The sequence below is a fragment of the Lutjanus erythropterus genome, chromosome 19 (genome assembly GCF_056507025.1).
Source record: "Lutjanus erythropterus isolate fLutEry1 chromosome 19, fLutEry1.hap2, whole genome shotgun sequence".
NCBI classification, from domain to species: domain Eukaryota; kingdom Metazoa; phylum Chordata; class Actinopteri; order Lutjaniformes; family Lutjanidae; genus Lutjanus; species Lutjanus erythropterus.
The window spans coordinates 22934457-22955502 of NC_139335.1; the positions used below are offsets into that span (position 1 = coordinate 22934457).

At 38.7% G+C, this 21046-nt stretch overlaps 1 protein-coding gene across 1 annotated transcript; it reads right to left on the reverse strand.

Moving 5' to 3' along the window:
* Positions 1–3392: 3392 nt before the first annotated feature.
* c1qtnf6a (C1q and TNF related 6a) lies at positions 3393–10338 on the reverse strand. Its single transcript, XM_084744030.1, has 3 exons — positions 10195–10338; positions 5558–5761; positions 3393–4261 (listed from the first exon to the last, which is right to left on the reverse strand). Exons 2-3 carry the CDS (start codon positions 5751–5753, stop codon positions 3708–3710), a joined length of 750 nt encoding a protein of 249 aa, XP_084600156.1. The 5' UTR covers positions 5754–5761; positions 10195–10338; the 3' UTR covers positions 3393–3707.
* Positions 10339–21046: the final 10708 nt, after the last annotated feature.

Consider the following 21046-nt stretch of genomic DNA (forward strand, 5'->3'; position numbering starts at 1 on the left):
AAGATCTGCAACTTGGATTTGATGCCTCACTGGCTTCTCATCCATCAGTGTTTCACACTGGTGGACGAAGGGTTTTTACACTGCACTTACTTTAATTCAGGCTGAACTACTTTAATTCAGGCTGAACTGATACAAACATGTCGCCAAAACTATTAGAAATTAAGTAAATCAAAACATATCACATTAGGTAAACAAAAGAGTGATACTGTTTCAGTACCACGTTTGAAACAATATAATATCTGTTAAATATAGTGTTGAAAGTCCCTAAGCTGTAAAATATATTTAAGTGTTCATTCAAGAAGTTAGTTTAGAGTTGTTAGTTTAAAGAAAGAAAGAAAAAAATGTGTGTGCCTAGGTTATTTTTTCTTCTTGCTCTGATATCGAAAGATGTATTAAGTATCTTTTTTGATACTAGTATAAGATAGAAGTTTTAAACTTTGGTATCGTGACAGCTCAACTGCAAAGCTGTGCTAATTGACTAAAGGGCAGAAAAACAGCATAAGAAGCAGACAAACGCACAACCACCATCATATCTCTGGCTTTTAGAGGTATCAATGATAGTGTTAATAGCAATATAAACCTGAAGAAAAACAACGGCAACAAACACAGCTGTCTGTTGTGCTTGTTTTATTTTTAAAGTTTTTACTGTAAGTGTGACACGACATTTAAATTCATGAACGTTAAAGTCAATATTAGTAAAACCATGTACAAACATAGTGCCTTAGTGTTGTTATTGCAAACAAGAATATCGCAAAATTGTAATAACTGCATCAATATCAAGATTTTTTGTTTTCTGCTTTTACTTTGCTGCCCTCCAGAGGTCACAGTGAGGAACTACATAAAAGCGAGATGTCAAATTGATGGTTGAAGAAGTGAACAGAAGGTCTCGGTCTGAAAAGCGAAGCCAACGTGAACATGCCTTAACCCAGCATTATTTTTAGGCCACAAAGGGCAAATCCACTGGTTGTCATATTATATAATATATATAAGTCATATTGCATTGAATCTTATGAGAAAATTACCCCAATTCTAATTTGATCTATGGCCTCAGTAAAAAAGGTTCCTATTGAGTTTATGTTCTCAATTGCTAGTTTCAAGTCTTCAACACAGCAGGATGTTCGTTTTATAAATCATGGTCCTATTTTTAGTAATATAGACAATAATGTAGGGTACGCTTTAGGATGGTACCATATGATTGACAAGTCCTGTCCAGTGTAACAAACAGAGCTCATAAAACACAGATGAAACTGTCTAATCAAATATGGATCAAAATGGTGTTACTGCATTGCCTATTTCTCCTTTAAAATGTTTTCAGAAACAGATTTTTAGCGACTGTTTAGTTGTAATATGAGAAAGATTCCAGGCAGGCCGCAATTATTTCCTGCTGCACGGATGAGCCAAACCAAGCAGCACGTAAGTCGCAGGATGTCATCCACCAGCACCACATTCTCCGTGGTACTGTGCACGTTCTGGTTGCAAAAACCCAAGATGGCAACCCTGATAACGCCAAACCCAGGGCTGGTGGCAGTGGGTGCCGTCACAGTGGCTCTGACCACTCATTCTACTTTAAAATTAAATCTAAGTGACTAGAAACAGAAAATACAACATAATTATAACGATTATTGTCTTTTGTGGCATCAATAATGGTATTAATGTTCATGTTAATGCAGTCATCAACAGGTATTTGTACTGATTTTTCTCGCCTTTCAATAATGGCACTTATAGTCATTCGTGTTACTAATATCTGTATTAATTGAAAGTAATTGTGTCACAGTTGACACGAGTGTATTTAATATTATTTGACCTGTCACATAACCTATTACTGCTTTGTGTTGCGTTTGGGCCTCCAGTTTATGTACAATGCATAGTTTATATTTATATTTACATGATACTATAATAAAAAGGGAGGGAGAGAGGGAGGATTATCAGCACCTTCTGGCAAACTTGTTTAGCACCTAACATTTAAGAACACCTCAAAAGCAAAACTCAGATTCAATCTCAAGAAAATATCCAAGTCAAAGACGTCAGATCTTACCGGGTGAGAACGTTTATGCTTCCTGCAGTTTCACAAACTCAAACTCAAGGTTTACGCACAACAAAAGTTCAGTTAGCACCATGTTAGTTAGCACCACATGCAAAACACAATACCAGTGAAAAAATTTCTAACCCTATCTCACTGCATAAACCATTGTTTACTTTATTACAGAGGGAGAATACTAAATATCAGTCTTCTTCAAATTTTAGTCTGTCACTAAAAGTGAACAGATTATCTCTTTTTGTTTTAAAATCAGTAATTTTACTACTCTGTGAGCTCAGTCTCTCGTATACTACTATTATCTTTAATCCAACCGTTTTTACACATTAGAGACTGACGAGGGAACATTAGCAGCTCTTGTTTGACATTTTGGGAAATACACTTCACTTTTCTGAGAGTGCTAGCAGCTAGCAGCTGGTTAGCTTAGTTTAAGATTAAGTCTTGAATTCTGGCTCTGCATGACTTAACATCTCCCATCTCATTTGTTTCATTTGAACAAAACCAGTGTTAAAAAAAACAGTATATCTGTGGGAATTTCTCTGTATTTTTTGTCACAATTTCTGAACATGAGCCTCTTTTTTGAAGAGAGCTCAAGGGGGTAAGGGACATACATCAGACCGACAATTCATCATCCCATGGCTATGTTCCCTTCTGGGGGACAAACTTAGTTTTATATAATGGGAGCGACAGGAAAATGCCCGAAAAGCTGCTGTGTAGCAGGTTGGAAAACAAATAAACGGCTCCCAGAATGTCTGAGCTTCTAGAGAACGGTAATTGTTACTACTGATGTAGTGCTAACATTAGCTAACACTAGCTTGCGTGGGAGGCTGCTGGAGTTCAGTCATAACATCACAGTACAGCAGCATCAGACTGTCGTGTCTCAGCCTAGCTTAGATCACCAGTTGTCTATTGACAGGTTTTGTTATTTACAGACAACATTTATACTAACAATACCTGGCAATTCAGTGTAATTGGTGTCTGGCAACTGTGTTGGCTCATTGATCCAGTTGGAAGGCGTGAGACTGAAGGAGCATGATGGCTGACAGAGATATCGCAAACACTCAGTTTCAGGAAAAGTCAAAGAATAATTCTTACGTCTATTAAATGTCTATTTAATGTCTATTAAAAATGGTTTAAGTTGACATGAATTCATTCAAAGATGTCAAAACTGTATTTCAAAAACATGTAAAATTGCATTGTTGTCTATGGGATCCTGAGTTTTCTATCCACCAAAAGGCGGCGTGGCCTTGTTTTGGCGAAGTACCTGTTTGTGCCGGTCTGATGTATCAGGGGCGAGATCATGTGTTTGTGTAACTTTCACTGCCAGAGGAGGGAGACAGAAGTTCCATACTGCAGGTTTCATTTAACAGTGCAGACTCTTATTTTGTTTTTGTGACATGTATGCAGTATAAAGGAAACAAATCTGCTGTATACACTTTCAAAATTCTGAACATACAATTTTCTGTCGGGGTGGTGACCGTATTCAGTTTATTTCTTCATATTTTTTCAAAGAGGTATTGCTTATTCCCCAGCAGCCATGGTGGAGCATGCTGACTGTCTTTTTTAAAAAGATCTACACATAAAATGAAGGAGAGAAGAATATTAGTGTGCTCCCTTGTCAGTTGAATTGCTTTCCACACACCTGACCTCAGCTTTGCCTCCCCTGTCTTACTCACTCTCCATCTGCACTAGCTTTGATGAGGTATCCACTGAAAGTGATATAGACGTCTACATCATCACTGTAAATTGCGTTTTCCCTCTCCCTCTTGTACAGGCGGATCCACACCTCATCGCTCAGCTCCAGCTGCAGCATCAGGCTCTGACTCTGCATGATGGAGCGGTCGCTGGGCTGGGCGTACAGGATGGCCCGCTCCGTGTTGTTCTGCATGATGTGAAGATATGTCTCTTTAAAATTCCACGTGTGAATGTTGACATTGAAGAAGTAGATCCCCGGGACGTGGCAGATGAATTTCCCGTTGAACATGTCGAAGTGGTCGTCCAGGTTGACGAAGGTCGTGTCAAACACGAGTGCCTGGTAGGAGTCCAGGCTGTGGAGGGATTTGCGACGGGCGATGGAGAAGGCAGAGTACTGGACTTTGCAGGGGTCTCCTGGAAGACCCGCCTGACCTTTAGCACCTTTAGGGCCTGTGGGACCCCTGGAGCCTGGAGGGCCTTCAGGTCCAGCTTTACCTGGTGTTCCTCTGTCGCCACGGTCTCCTTTGTCACCTGCACAGAGTGATACAGTCACCCCATCAGAAATAAAGACATATGTGTATTTATGGAAGACAGAAACTACAGCACCTTCTACACAAAGATCACACAATACCGCCACAACAAATGTGCATCACTACAGTATGCTCAATATGCTGCGTTTTTACACTGAACCAAACAAGGCTGCTATGAAGCCACTCCAGTGTGTGATTTTAGACAGCTTTTGTAATGCTTTTAATGCACTTTTAATCTTCTTTCTCAATGTTAACTCAGATCCAGAGTAATAGGTTGGCATGAGAGACTCAGCATTAGAATGACTCCACTCCTACTTCACAGACAGAAATCTTTCAATATCATTTGGCAAAACATCTTTTTCCAAGACTCCCCTATTATGGAGCATCCCCAAGAGTCAATTCTGGGCCTTTTACTCTTTTTAAATGCTTCCCCTGGGTCACATCATGGACAACCATAACATTAACGTCACTGCTATGTTGGCTAAACTAAGCTTTATCTCACTCTTAGACCCAATGACTCAGACAATTTGACCAATTTTTATCCTGCCTCTCAAACATTAAGAGCTGAATGTCACAAAACTTTCTCAAACTAAATGGTTCTTGTTGCTTCCTCTGCCAATATGCATATTTTTTTGATTCAGATTTGCCTTTTGAGAGCCAAATCCCTAAAGTCGTTCAAACCTACTTTCTTCAGCTTCAAGTAATTTTTAATGCAAGTGGACCTTGAAAAAATAATTCATGCTTTTATTTCATCATGCTTAGACTATTCTAATACCCTTCATTCTGGCCTTAGAAAACAATCTCCAACCAATTGCCAACCAAGCATCGATATTTTCCGACCTGGGAAAGAGACTCACCAATGAACTATTGTTCTCCAAAGTCACTTACTGCACCTTCAAGCTATATAAATTGTCAAAACCTGGTGGTGAGTCGCCTTTGGCTCAGCTGACCCAGATGGCTTCATAAACATGTCAAGAAAAGGTGCTGAGCTTTTTGTTTGCTGTGTTTATAATGGTACTAAATTCCAAAGAAAATCTTTGGGAGCCAGTTTGACAAATGACATTCCTTCTTAGATTTGGGTGACCTCAGGTGCACCACAACCTTTCGGCATTGTTTAGAAAACCTGCAGTGTGCTCTGAAATCTTCTACAAGCTCTGTCAGTCAATTAGCACTTGTGAACTTTTAAAGCAGCATACATGGTGGACAAAGGTCACATGGAAAATACCAGCGTTATAATGGACATAGTGTAGTATTTAAGGGTCACATGATATGCCCCATACTGTTGTAGATATGGTACCTTTGAGGATGGTCATATTGATGTAGGTGCGGACCTCCGGGACATGGATGAAACCCCCTGTGGGAGATTGGGCTCCGCTGCCCTCTTCTGGCTCCAGATGATCACAGCAGCGACTGCAGGGGACTGGAGGAGCACTTGGAGGAGGCACCAGGGCCACCAGGGAGGTGAGGGACAGAAGGAGCAGGACACCCAACATAGCTGCACCTACATGATGAACAGAGGAAACTACCAGATGATTGAAAGAGTCTTGTGCTTGTGACAGTGCGAGACGTAAATAATAATGGTGTATTCATTGGCTGAGGTGTAACATCAGCACCACCGAGATTGCTAGCACAGTGATATAGAAAATAGTTCCTACATGAAACTGCTCACAACAAAATCTGTGGATTGAGAAACCAGGTCATGATTTCTGGAAAGAGAAACTAGTGTTGAGTTTTCAAATGCTTTTTTTTTGGCACCTGGAGCACCACAAGCTGAGTGCCATCTAGTTCTGTTATATTTTTCTCTGCATCGATATCTCCAAAACTCTGCAACTCCCTTCAAAACAAACTAGATGAATAAACAGCTCTACAGGCCAGAGGAAAAATATGTAATTTTTTTTGTACTTTAGGGTGGATCTCAGCTCCACCAGCAGAAATTCTTGGTCACTTGGCAATTTATTCTACTTGACCCACAGTGATTTGATCTGGGTCAGTCCTACAGTGGACTGAGGCGTCCCACTTAAAGCAAAGACTGTGTGAGCCTTTTACCACATAGTTCAATAAACATCTCTGTTACCCTACAATATTTCCAGTTTTGTAGAGATACTGGTATATTTCGGTTGGTTTTTTTTTTACATTTGAAAACATTTAAATTATTCTGAAAACAAGGACAAATAGTTTTAAAGTTATAAAATAGAGTTATAAAACTAAATATGAGTTGTTTAGCGGCTGCTCAGAAAAGAAGATCATTATGCATCATTTTCAAAGCAGTGGAAAAGTGAAAGAGGAATCCACAGCTCTGAGCCAGAGAAAACATTTATTCCCCCCCTTAAAAAGAAACAGGAGTCAGGAATTGTGGAAATAACAGATACAGTGAAGCCTTCTCGTAACAAAACAAGAATATTTGCCTTTCACATCGTCATTCCACCGGTTCCTTAAATGAAATACCATACAAGATTTCTGCCCATATTTTTCCACCAAGCTGACTGTGAGAGGTCAAATGGGGCCTCAAAGACCCACTAATGCATTCCTAATCCAAATCCCAAAACTAAAGTAAATTCCCAAATAATGGAAACGGGCAGGGGAACAAGGATCATCAATCAACTGAAAGATTACCCTGCACACAGCTACTAATTTCTCACCATTTATCACTATTGGCTCAAGAGGGTTGACTCCTCACAACGGTTTATTTTATACAGAGAAAATCAGTAAAGTGGGTTGTTTTTGGACAGAGAGCCAAACTGAGTAATTTTCAATGGAAAGAGTGTTGGCTGTCTGCCAGACTCTCAGTGATCAGCCCGTCTCTGTGTACTGTAACTAGAACAGTGTGTGCTGCTGTGTTTATACAGGACAGCTGTGTCCATACCGACAATTACATTCTTCATATACAACTGGACATGGAAGCTCCACAAAACATCACAAACACAGATATTCTAAATGTTAAAAAACATTGATGGTCCTCCCTCGCATTGGAACTACACACAACATGAAATAGTAAATGTATACATGGAAAACTCTTCCTGAAGATGTAGATAGTTAGATGGATGCAGAACAACTACAAAGAGACACAAAATGACTACAGAGAGACACAAAACAACCACAAAAAAGGACAAAATAACAAAAAGACGCCCAAAAGATGCAAAATTACTATAAAAAGTTACAACAGAAGTACAAAGAGACACAGAATGACTACAGTGAGACATAAAACAAATACAAAACAAGGTCAACAAGACAAAAGAATTACAAAGAGTCACAAAATGACTGTATAGAGACACAATTGTAAAGAGATGCAAAAGGATATTAAAGGGTTCAAAACAAATACAAAGAGACAACACACTGTCAATGAGACACAAACAACTATGAAGAGATTCAAAACAACAACAAAGAGACAAAATGACAACAAACAACATGGCTGTGTCTTTTGTAGCCATTCAGTGTCTCTTTCTGTCTGAGGATCTTTGCTCAGATGTAGGATGGGAGTGATGGGATGGGAATCCTAGTTGTCTCACAATCCATCACACAATTTTTGCAATATCGTCTGCACAGTGTACTGCGTGTCAAAATATTATTGTTGGTCCAAATAGTGTGTCATCTGGCGCAATTCATCTTGCAGTGGAAATCTGTGGCTTGTGTGAAGGTTCCGGTGGGATTCCACACCGAACCGCAGATGACCATTCAGTGAGTGCTGATGTGCTCATCACTGACCAGGGATATTGCATAACTGGTTTTCCTGGAAAATCCTACTGGAAACTGGAAACTTGTAGGCCTACATGAAAGAGGCCTATACTAGATGCACAGGCTCTTCTCATTGGTTACATTCAGAGAATAATGTCCTCTGGCAACTGTAAATATGTTGGGGGAGACCAGGGCCAATTGCAACATACTCTGCACATGCTCAGTAGGACTCTCTCTCTGTGGACCAGGAGCAGGATCATTTCAGCTCAGCAGAGGTTTTTAGTTTAAATATAAATTACTTTTAACCCAATTTCAAATAATTAAAATGTAGTTACCACTAGAACCCAATTCCCTATTTTTCTGCAAAGTAGACATTTTCTTTGAATGCATATGATGCCTAATATTTATTATTATGATATATTTAACAGAATTTGAACCATATACAAAAATGTCTTATACTATAGCAATAATACCATTACTTTGAGCTTTTATTTGAGATAGCATGGGTTAATATAACTCATGGTGCTTTCACACATGTAGTTTGGTTCATGTAGTCTGGACCAGAGGAAAAAAAGTTATACTTTGTTCCATTTTAGGTTTTTAGTCCAGTTTGTGTTCACATTGACTTTTTATGAACCAGAATTATACAGAAGTTATATGGACTGACAGGTAATTCACTTTGGGTGATTGTCATCCTGACATGGGGAAATCAAATTCCGGTGACCGGTAGAAATTTATTCAGCACTTTAAAGCCTCTGATGTGTTTATTTTTATTTTCTGGTGTCCCAGAGAGCTCACAAAGACATAACAAATTATAAGTATTATTTAGCAAATCACTATGTGTCACAAATAATAAGCAATAGGTACAGATAGGGTGAAAAGGAGGCGTCCTGTAGCCTACAGTACACTGCACATCTGTATGTGATGACCACCTTGTTGAACCGCTGCAGCTCTTACACATGTGGTGTCCACACAGAGTCAGTGTTGCTGCTGCAGCGTTACGTCTGCCAGCCCTATATCATTCTACACTGAGAAGCTGTGAAGAGAAGAAACAAAAAACCAGAGAGCAAAGTAATTTTCCTTTACCCTCAGTTAGTGAGAGAGGGGGAGAGAAAGAAAAAGAGAGAGAGCATCTGAAAAATACTGCCCTTCATCTGATTTTTTCATGAATGTGACATAGTACTGTACTGCTTCACACACTTTTAATTGACTCACCAAAGTGACTATGACTAAAGTCATAGATTAGCATACAAGCACAGCACTTTTAAGAGCTTTTGACTAATTAACCAGGAAAAATACCGCACTTATGTGCACAGGTGTTACCATATGGTTAGCATAAATATAAACATGGCTTAAACAGATCAATTATACGAAGTATGATCACCTCCTGATCAGATTTCACCATCAGCAGATGGATTTATCAGTAGTTAAGTTTTTTAAATCATGCTTAAATCACATCTGCTGTCATTAAATACTGCAGTTGGTTTGTTTGCTTTCACACCTCAAACACACCAGTCTATTTTGGAAATGGGACAAGTCCCACCTTCTCAAGCAGTCTCAGTTTTTTGTTTTTTTTTCTCTGCATCAGGATTTGATTGACAGCTTTCACACCAGCCCAAATGAACCGCACAAACCAGGCACCAGGACTGTAACCAGACTAAAGGTGTTAGGCGTAGACTAGGCGAAGCTAGGCTTCCATTTAACTGGCAAACACACAACTAGCTGTTTCATCTGATTTCAAGGAGAATCAGTGGCAGACGTAACTATTCGCATACAGCCAATTTTCTCCCAGGTGGTCTAGTTTGCTTATGTAGGTCAAGTAGAGGCATCTGTATTAAATTCAGACTGTTTCATAACATATTAAAACTCCTTGTAGTAGCTTTAATGCACATATATATTATTCTCACATATGTTATGAATGAATATGTAAAATAAAGTTACAAATGTCCCCAGTCTCCCCTACATACTTGCAATTCTGCATTTCTACAGAGCATCTTAAAAGTACAACTTTGGAAACTAATAATTAGGGATATCCAACGCGCTGCAACAGTGAAAACAACACATTTAGCAGATTTTCATGCATTAGACTGTAGACGCGTGTTTCTGTGTCTGTTTCTCTTTGTGGTCTCGTGCAGCGCGGTGCCGCTCCGCTCGAGCGCAGACGGAGCTGCAATCAGAAGTTCATCGTTGCATAACGCGACATTACAAGGCTCCCACTCAGCCGACTGATCACCGAGATTTTTTTATCTGAATGAATCTCACCTCGTTCACGTGTCTGCAGCCGCTTCAGTCCGCTGAGGATGAGACAGAGGACGGAGGAGAGACAGTCAGCAGCACGCTCTCTGTCTCGGAGTCAGTGAGTCTTCAGATGTTTCCTTAAGACCACTCCTAGTTTCACGCAGACTCGAGCGACAAGTCTGTTTGTCCATTAATTTGACAGGACACATCTAGGAGATGTAAAAGGCACATCAGTGACTCTGAACAGAAGATACAAAGCACATGGTCTGCGATGGGAAAAGCTTAAATTTGTCCAAACCTGACCAGCAATTAACAAATAGTAGGGGAGACCAGGGCCAATTGTAACATTTTTACATTTTCCTTCATAACTCCAACACTATTCAAAATAAACTTGTTATTTAATGCAAGATGTCAAAGTGTTACAAATGGTCCTTTTATATTAACATGTCATATTAACCCACTCTACCAAATAAAAGCACACCTAATCATGTTTTGTTGTGGTATGATAATACTTTTTAAATATGTTTCAAAATCTTTTAGATGTCTTGCATTGCACGTAATCAAAGCAACATCCTATTTCTATATTTTTTAAGAGATTAGGCAACTACTGTAAAGATAACTTCATTTTAATTATTTGAATTGAGTTAAAGTTTCCATGAAACAGAATGAAGCAGCAGCATTTGTTTCCTGCAGAATAGACATCTAGGGAGGGACTTGTTGCAGGCATTGATTGGCATTTACAGTAGCTATAGCACTGTGCGTTATGGTGCTCCAACCATGCAGCTATGGCGATCTATGGGTGTAACACTGGCAGGGAGAGTGGTCCCATTAGCTGACTGGGATCACAGCCGTACCAGGACCAAAATAGCCTCTAAGACAAACAGAGGCCAGTTTGATGACAGTACTGAGGAGGTGTTCTTACTGTGTTTGATTCCTAGAACCTCAAAGCTAACCGAAAAACCACCTCGGTATGACTTTGGTGCTGTACTTCCTGTTGGTCTTGGAGGCTGCGGAGCCCGGTGCTGTCGCCTGCTAATAGCAGCTAACAGTTGCAATTACTATAGCAACTAGCAAGCTAAGGCCATCTGTCCATCAGCAAACTCTGTAGAGTTGAAGCTGAGTAGCCAGAGGACATCAGAAAATATTTTATATATGTTCCAGTGAACCTATATAAAATATTTTATAATCATAAGTGAGAAAGCATTTCATTGGACGGAAATATTGCAGTCATCTAAATTTTAGACAGAAGAAAAATACTGTACATCCAAAAAGTAACTTTTTAAACTCAAAATCAGCTTTTTGTTGAAAACTTCTGCGTAGGTGAAAATGATCCTGTTTCTTTTCCACAGGCAGGGAGTGAGTCCTGCTGAGCGTGTGCACAGTGACTGTCACCACTCTAGCTTGTTTCTGATTGGAGGAGCTGAGTGTATTACAATTGCCCCTGGTCTCCCTACATCTGACCAAACAACAATCTCGATTTTAAAGTTTAGTAACGCTGGATTTAATCGCCTGGATAACGCCATCAGCAATAAGTGTTTACAGTGGAGCTTAACTGATGGACCACTCCCCAGCGTCTATTCACAAAGTCACTCAACTCCTGGTCATTCCCCCTGGGGTCTGCGTTTCCTCTGTGTTGAATTCCTTCGCTCCTCCTGTCTGCTGCAGCTGCAGAAAGAGAGAGAGAAAGAAAGAAAGGCTATAATCTCTAGATTTTAAGATCTAAATTAAGACTATAATGTTGTGCTGCAGAGGCAAACACAAAAAAAGAAAGACATGATTATAGGACAGAGTGTAAGGGACATATTCATAGAAACTGTAGAGAAAAAGATGTATAGCACAAAAAAAAAGATGTATAGCACAATCCTGTGGTGTCTGGTGTACACACTTTAATCTGTGGAATTCCTCACTCTTACAGTCAAATGGGTCACATTTTACTGGTGTTATCTTTTAAGGAGACAGTTCTCCACAAAATCAAAAACACGTATCTCTCCCCTTGACCTGTAGTGCTATTTATCCATCGAGATAGAAACTAGGATGAAACACCTGTACTTTCTTCTTACTGGAAAGAAAGTAGTACTTCTAACAAGAAGGTCTGTGTATTATCTTGTGTAACTGGTTGTGATTTCTGCAAAGAGACTTTGCTGTTGAGTTTTTCAAATGTATTTTTTGGCACTTTGAGAGCAACAAACCAAGTTCCAATTAGTCCTAATATATTGGAGAGAAAGCAGACACGTCTACAGATGATATCTCCAAAACTCTGGCAACTCACACCAAAACAATCTAGATGAATAAGTAGCACTACAGGCCATGGGAAAAATACGTATATTTGATTTTGGGGTAACTTTAAGGCAGTTGCTCTCAATCTTTTTGGCTTTTGATTTAAAGGAATAGTACATTTCATACATAAGTACATTTTGGGAAATGTACTATCCTAATACACATACAAATATTTTTGTGGGTTGAATAGATACAAATGCAAATAATGACATCTCTGTTAAAAAAAAGGGCATTAAACAAGATATAAAAGTAAAGATATTTAGAAAAATATCCTTCATTTGAGGGAAATAATCTTGTGTGATGTGGGGGGGAGGGGTTCTTGTAAATTCTGTACTTTAACGTATGCATTACAAATGCAAATTTATAGGTACTTTTAAAATCAGAGGTGAGTACCAAGTACAATTTGAATTCATGTCTAAACCTTTCATCTGCATTTTACTATTGTAGCCAATCATGTGATCTGATTGCAAATGGACCAATGAAAACAATGATAGACAAAGGAAAAGTAAGGAGAATGGACTTTAAAAAGTAAACAGTAGGTCAGTTAAAATGTACCCCTTACCTTTTGGAAATTATTGTGAGTATGTTTGCATTAAACGCCCGTCCAACAACACAAGAGCAACAACATCACGCAACTTAGACCTGATGTCCAAACTGACAATAAATTCAGTCTGTATAGTTTGCAGCCTGTACATACCACTGATTGTCACTCACACAATGGCCCTTCTCTGTACAGCCTCAACATAATTACCCAGAAAAGAGCCAAAACTCAGACAAATTAAACACAAATGACCAACAATAAAAAGATCTGTGGACACCGTTCCACTTTAACAGCAGAACGAAACATCAACAAAACAGACAACACAGAGATGTACAAGCAATATAACTGCATCTAATAATGTGGGGGCTCCCTGCTGCAGTTGTTTACATATAGAAAGCACGCGTCCTGTTGGAGGACAAGAGGAGGATGAGGCAGACTTTGTGCACACGTGTAGCATGAGCAACAGCTGTTGAAGATTACTGCACCACTGTTGGGTCACAAGGGTTTCATTGACTGTTATCCGGTTACATCAGGAGAACATTCCTCTGGTTTTTCAGCTGATGTAAACTATCAACGTGACTCATCTGAAACCACTTCAACCTAAATCTTTACTGTCTGTTGTCTTTAGCAATCAGACGCTCATTTCCCAGTGGAGCTCATAATTCTGCCGTCGCTCCCGGTCGATCTGACTCCAGTAATCCTCCTCTGTGGTGCTCTTCAGGAGGTATTTTATTTGGAAGCACTGCGGCCTTAAATCAGAAGTCTTATTTATCACTCTCTTTGGTATCTGGTTTATGGGCTCTAGCAGCAGCATCTCAAACATCTAATTCTTCCCTTCCCTGACCTTAGAGTAATGAAAAGTCCCCTGACCTTTGACCCTCCAGGTGAGACATTTGCTCTTGTGGGTGCGGCGACTGCAGCAGCTCATAAAACTGACTTATACCTCAGAGGAAGACAGGGAGTGGAAGTGTGGCTGGCTTTAAATTTCCCAGTTAATTAATAGAAAGAGATATTTTCTAATAAACTATGACTGGAGATTTAGTTTTACCTTTCACAACCCTGCCCCATTTTTTTACCCCAAGAAAACACATCGTTAGTGGCTGACATAATCATGGGGCATTGTATGACCAGAGCTGACATTTCAGACCTCAAAGCGTTCTTATGGTTCAACACAGGAATGGACAGTTGGTCAGCGAGCGTACTATTCAGAGTCTTCAACAGCTGTACTGGCTGACAAATCTGATGGTCACATCATGAGTGATGAAATGGTTATAAATCCTTGTCTGCACGCACACATTTCATTATCAGTTGCTCCCACGTCGCAAATTTGTATCAATTTGAATGCATTTCACTTGCCTAAATGGCTTATAATGATATGATTGTTAACTATTCAAAGTGTGTTTTGTCCTGCAGCCTTACACAGTTTTGTGATATAACATAACGATCTCTCACAAATAGTTACACTTTAGTTGTAGAAGGTTAGATCAAATGAAGTATTAAGCTATCAGTGACATCTGGTTTGTAGCCTGGCTTTCATCAATCATGTACAAGGTATAAGGTGCTAATTAGCAGAGATGGAAAGTAACTAAGCACAAAGTTACTGTGCTTGACAACTTTTTGCTTGCTACATGTTAACCTAATTATCTCTACTTCCTACTCATTACATTTTCAAAACAGGCTTGTTACTTTATTTTAATGCATTTTAAGGGAATTATTGATTATTTTTTATTTTATATCATTGCATGCCGCCTTCCTAACACCGTGCCTGTTTTCAACCTAAATGGATGAAACAATAACACCTAGGAAAGACAGTTTCTTGGTGTAGCCATCACTGCATATCACACATGACAAACATTAAAAGGCGGAAAAGTAACAAGAAAAAAGAAAAAGGCATAAAAGTCATAACAAGGCATAACAAGACAAAAACAGGAAGTCCCTAAAGGTATGTTTCCTCCATTTAAATGACTGTCCCAGATTACTCAAAGCATGCTGTCCCACATTATCAATCATATTTGACATCTATGCTGAACCTATAAAAACGTATCAAAGTCTTTGCAAATCTGTTGGTTGCATCCACAGCTGGACCTGACCTCCATGGGGCTCTCAGCAAAATTCTGCTCAGCGGCCCTCTGAACTGACTGGAGAGCCACACCTAACACCCCAGTGCTTCCACTACAGTCTCTCCTCCATCAACAGTTTGCTCCTACTGTCGGTCAAAGACTAAGTAGATCTATACATAACAGAATGAGGTACAAAAAACAACATTTATTGAATAGAATATTTTGTGTAGAATCTTCAAATCAAACGTGATAAAATAGTTTCATTCTCACTCCTGTCAGACACAAAGAGAGAGCAGCCCTGGATGTGTCTGTAAGCAGGACACAGACAGACAGACTGCAGCACAGCTAACATCAAACAGACAGACAGACGGAGGAGCATCAACAACACGTTACTGGGAATAAATGACATCACTCTCAATATGTTATTTTCTCTGTAGTTCTGCTTTATTCTCTCATCAAAGTTGTAAACACTGACACCAGCTTTGACACGAGGGAGAGTGAGGGCCCTTGTGTACCTTGTGGGGCCCTACGCAACTTGCGTAGTGTGCGTATAGGGCTGACTGGCTCTGGTTGCATCTGGTATTGTGGTGGCATTTCAGTCGGTGCTTCACTATCTGTTGCCTGGATCTGCACTCCGTCCTGAATGCTGTCTTCTATTTCTGAATTTGATGCCTGCAACTTCAATAAAATGCTCAAAATGCTCAAAAAAAAAAAGTTGTTTTTTTTTTGCAAGAATGAGAAAGAATTTCACTTTTAAAATTTCAACAGTAAGTGTCCTCAGTTCTCAAATATTTAAAATTCAGAATGAGTGTATATATACAAAAAGACAATTAAGTTAATCAGTTTGAACATTTATCTCATATTTGTACTATATTTAATTGATCAGACAGTTTTTGCACATGATTGCATTCTGTTTTTATTCATGTTTAACACATCGGCCCACCTTTTTTGGAATTGGGGTTTGTCTAAATGGCTAAAAACAACAGCTGTTGTCTTCTTACTTGAGAACAAGTTCATGGATCTGTCTCCTGTTTATCCTGATTCCTTTGATATAACCTCTTTCATATGTTGGCCCTCAGCGATGTGCCCCCCCTGGTGGCTGTGACTGCTGTGTCTCTTCCTCCTGAGCAGTGGTCTCTCTCTCTCTCTGTTTCTACTCCACATAAACTGGGTGAACAGGCAGTCAGCCTGACCCCACTTCCTCCTGTTTCAGTGTGGGTTAGATCCAAAACAAGCCCTGTGGCTTTTCAACAGATTTTACAAGGTATTTTCTCATTCTCTCTGTGTCTCCCTCTCTCCTTCTCCTCTGGCAGGCTGGGTCAGAGCTTCCCTTGTGATTGACTGAACGCGCAGAGGAAATCTAAATAGGCTGAGGCTGCGAAGCTATCCAGCTGGACAAAGGCCTGATGGACACTGCCAGCATACTCAGGAGATAAAGATCATATTTATTCAATCAGGGCTCAGGGACTGAATGTAAAATGATTAAGATGCCAGGTTTTCTGTTGTACAGATAAGCCTATATTAACACAACACAGACCTCAGGAGAGGAAGACTTCTTCAGTTTTCTAATGTCACCTAGTGGCTAAATGACCACACTGCATCTCTTCGGGGACCAAAGAGAAATGGAAACAGTCATTCTCACTAAAAAAAATTACAGATTGAGGTGGACAGTAGTAAACCACTTGTTCACTAATCAAACAAAAGACAGTGGATTTTTTTCATAGCCATGCAGTGAAAGATGAACAACCACTTACATCTGCTAGATAGACTGATGAATCAGTGTTTGTATACTTCATGAAAATATAGTCTTACCTGATTGGACGGGGCATCTATATGATTATATTTTTGTGCATTGTTGCATTATGTAGCCTAAGTAATGTTATGCTGCAAAAATCAATTAAGATCATGCTGAAAAACACCCCAGTGGATTATTTTGAGTAGCAGTGTTACTGCTACTCTTTAATACTACTGTTGCATTATTTTACACAGCTAACTAAAATATGGTGTATTTGCCCAGCGTTATAATCTAGTCAATCTCTTCTTCTTTAACTCGCATGTCATTATTTGTTACTGATTGTTAAAATGTGTATCCTTCATAGTTTTCATTGTCACATGCACATTGTTTTGTATATAACTAAACAATTGTGAGAGTTTTAAGGTAAAACTTTGCACTGTGCTAAAAGTAAAAAAAAGAAAAGTTAAAAAAGATAGTGTCTCGGTTGCCTACAAGTCGAAGTCATTTTGATTTGATGATTCAAAACAATTAAACTTTTCTTGTCAAATAAATTTGATATTAATTCAGCTCTAATTGAGAAAAAATGTTCAGTAAGTTTACAAACAAATTTCTTTTTACATTTTCTCTTTTTGAGCTTGTTGAATTCTATAATGTACATTCAATCCCCTCATCGTTTCAAGTCAAAAGACTTCATGTTAGAAGAACTCATCTTCATACATTCTGAGGTGTTCTGAAAATAAATACTAGAAATATTAAGTTTGAACAACTAGGCCTATGTTTACATTAAATTAATGAGAAAAGACTAGACTTGATTTAACTAAACTCCTGTATGATTTATTCAAGCAAAGTAACCAGAGAAAAACACATGGATCAACCCAAAATGCAGAAAGGAGGCAGACTGGTGCAGTGATTTATTAACTAAAGAGTCAGTGAAGAAAAAGTTTAGCTTTGAGTCAGACTGGAACAGGTATAAAAGTCTAACAGGCAAACAGATCCAAATATAATAATAATAAGAGTCCAAAATGAGGGGTAAATCTAAAAAATACTCAGGGAAACACAAAAACACCTTACATAGAAGACAAAGACAAGCTGACAAGTAAGAAGGGACAGACACCAGACTACAGAGACAGGGAGGCTAATCAGGGGCAAATGAAAACAATCTGTACTCAAAAAAGGAGGAAAAACACAGGAAGTAAAACAGCAGAAACAAGACAAAAGACAAGGTCTTAATATAAAACAGAATACAAGAAAATAAAACCCTAAACCAAGACAAACTTGAGCTGGTTGTGTCTCACACTGAGTCAAAATAATCATATTTTAGTCTGGGTAAATAACACAACTGTAATACAGACAAATAAATTTAACACTGGGACTAAGTGATTCTGTCTTTGCTTTGACTGGTGACTCAGTGGTTTCCAACACATTCAATGTAGTAGTGCATTTATATTATATTGACTCAAGGTGAATCAGTTTTAACTGAGTGATACTTTGTGAAATATTGTATGTAATATTGTTGTATTTATACACAACTACAGGTAAAACTATTGGTGTTAAAAATACTTTAGTAAAAGTTCTACCACTCATCTAGTTACATTTTAACCGTTAATGTTTGATGCATTATCTATACAGTTTCTCTAAATCTTCAGACTAAATTGCCCCAAACTCCTGCACTGTTCTGCTCAGTGGTCACAGTCACTTCAGCGCCTCTTTTTCATCTGTATGTCCTGGTTTAGCCTTAGCCTTGTCAACAAGAATGAAGATGAAAGCTTTAGATATTAATTTAATTAATTTAAATACATGCAAAATTACAAACTTGAAAAATACCCATGAAAGTACCCAGTTAAGGTGCAATAAGAGTTGAAACTCCTTGTCATTGCTTTAACTAGAGCAGGACGGATGCAAGTTCTGCTTAGATTGCATAATTTTTCAATTTGGGCCACCAGAATACATTCTGAGTAACAGCATACTAAGAAAGTACATAAAAATGTTCTCTTTATGACAAATAATGCTACCTTTGAGTGTAATTCAGAGAAGTTAGTTGACATAATTTATGGTGTGGTGTGAAACAGGTTAAGCTCTTGTGAAAAGTAAAGCAGAGTTGGAGAAACACTGACGAAAAGCAACATCTTATGTGGTTTCTTACTGACATGGCTAAATATTGTAAATTCTCTGTGAGGTGAACGGATGTTGCTGGTTGTGTCAGAGTTAAATGTCAAACCACACTCTAATACACATGCTCGCACTCACACACACACACACACACACCACCACCAGGACCACCTGACAGGACATGTAAACACTCACACACATGCACACACACACACACACACACACACACACACACACACACACACACACACACACACACACACACACACACGTATATCACGCACACACACACACCACTCAGGCTGTCTCTTACACTTTTTCTCATGTCAGCGCACATGCCCACCCCTCAGCCTTCACTTCACAACGACACAGGAAGTCAAACGGTGACCCATTTCTACCAGAGGTTTTATTTTGTTTGGTCTCTGCACAGATGTCACAGAGTGCAACGGAAATATACTGCATACGTAGAGACAAGAGCATATTACATTAAATCAGTTTTGACTCTACACACAACCTTTATGATACATTCAAAAAAAAAGTTTACCGGGTGCAGCCATGTTGTAGGATGAATGATCTGTTTCTGAAATAAGGATTAATGATGATTTGACCTCTTAATCAACATGAAATCATTTATAGAGATGTACAAACAAATGAGACTGACAAACAAAAACATCAGTGGCAAACCAGCTGCCTTATGTTTGACAGTAAATCAGTATAAAAACAACAAATATAATGCTTCAGAATCTCTGTAGAGTTGTTTCATTTCATACCTTTCAGCATCATCTTAGATTGTTTGAGCGGTAACAGACATCAGGCACTACATCTCCTCATGATTCAACTCTAAAGCAATGCTCACATGCTCTTTATTAAAGGTAAGTCATTAGTATTTACATAATCAGAAAACATTTAAATCATGTTTCACTGCTTTCACAATCACAGCTCTGCCTGCAGGAATGAAGAATTTTTGTTTTTGCGAAATTTTTTCTATTCTGAAATGATATTAGTAGTTTTAAAGAGCTCTCGCAACGTGTATTTGTAATGTTTAGGTTACAGTAATAAAAAGCTAACTCCAAAACTGCATTTTTTTTTAAAGACAGTGTCATCAGTAACTGACAGTAGCATTTAGTTTAAAGTAACGTCTTGGCTTTGTTATTTCATATATGTTTGAAGACCATTTCAAAGAAAGCGCATAGAAACATTTTTTACAAATTCATTTAAAGGAAGAATTCATGCCAAAATCTCTCTGACCTGTAGTGCTGTTTAATCATCTAGATTTTTTTTTGAGAAATGTCTGTTTTTGCTTGAATATGAGGAACTGGATGGCATTTAGCTTGTGGTGGTCAAAGAGCCGAAAGTTCAACGGCAATGTGTCTTTCCTAAAAATCATGACTCAGTTACTCAAGATAATCCACAGACCTCATTGTGAGCAATTTCATGTAGGAACTACTTTTTTTTTGCAGTAAAATCTGCCGGAACTATTTTCTTTATCACGGAGAGCAGTTCCTTCATGACACTACTGACAACAAGGTCTGTGCATTATTTTGTGTAATCCTGTCATGATTCCTGGAAAGAAGCATTCATGTTACATTTTCAGAAGTATTTTATTGGTTCTTTGAACACTAAACCTCTATGGATGATATCTCTAAAACAATCTGGATGGATAAATAGCACTGTGAGCCAGAAGAAAAATCTGCATTTTTGATTTGGAACTTTCTCTCTAAATTACTTGTTAGGAGTCCCACAGTATTGTACACATTCAACACTGAGGTATTATACACTATTCTACACTCTATACACAACTAGTCACTTTTGTTCTTACACCAAGAAGACAGATTCCTGCTACATAAACTGGGAATACATAAACGCTCATTATTTTGGATTTGCAGCCTAACTTTGCTAATTTGATTCACCGTTACTGCTCTTATTAACATTTCCCGCCGCAGGTGGCAGCTGCAAAACCGCTCCATTAAAACCACCGTACGCTAGCTGTCCAGCAGCTTATAAACAGCTGACAAAGTTAGTGATTAGCTGGTGAACATAGTGCAGCATTTTGCAGCTAAAGAGACAGCTTTTCCCTTTGGAGCTGGTGGAGACCAAAACAGAGCAAACAAAAAGAATGAATATTGGACTTACATTCATCATGTGACTCAAATT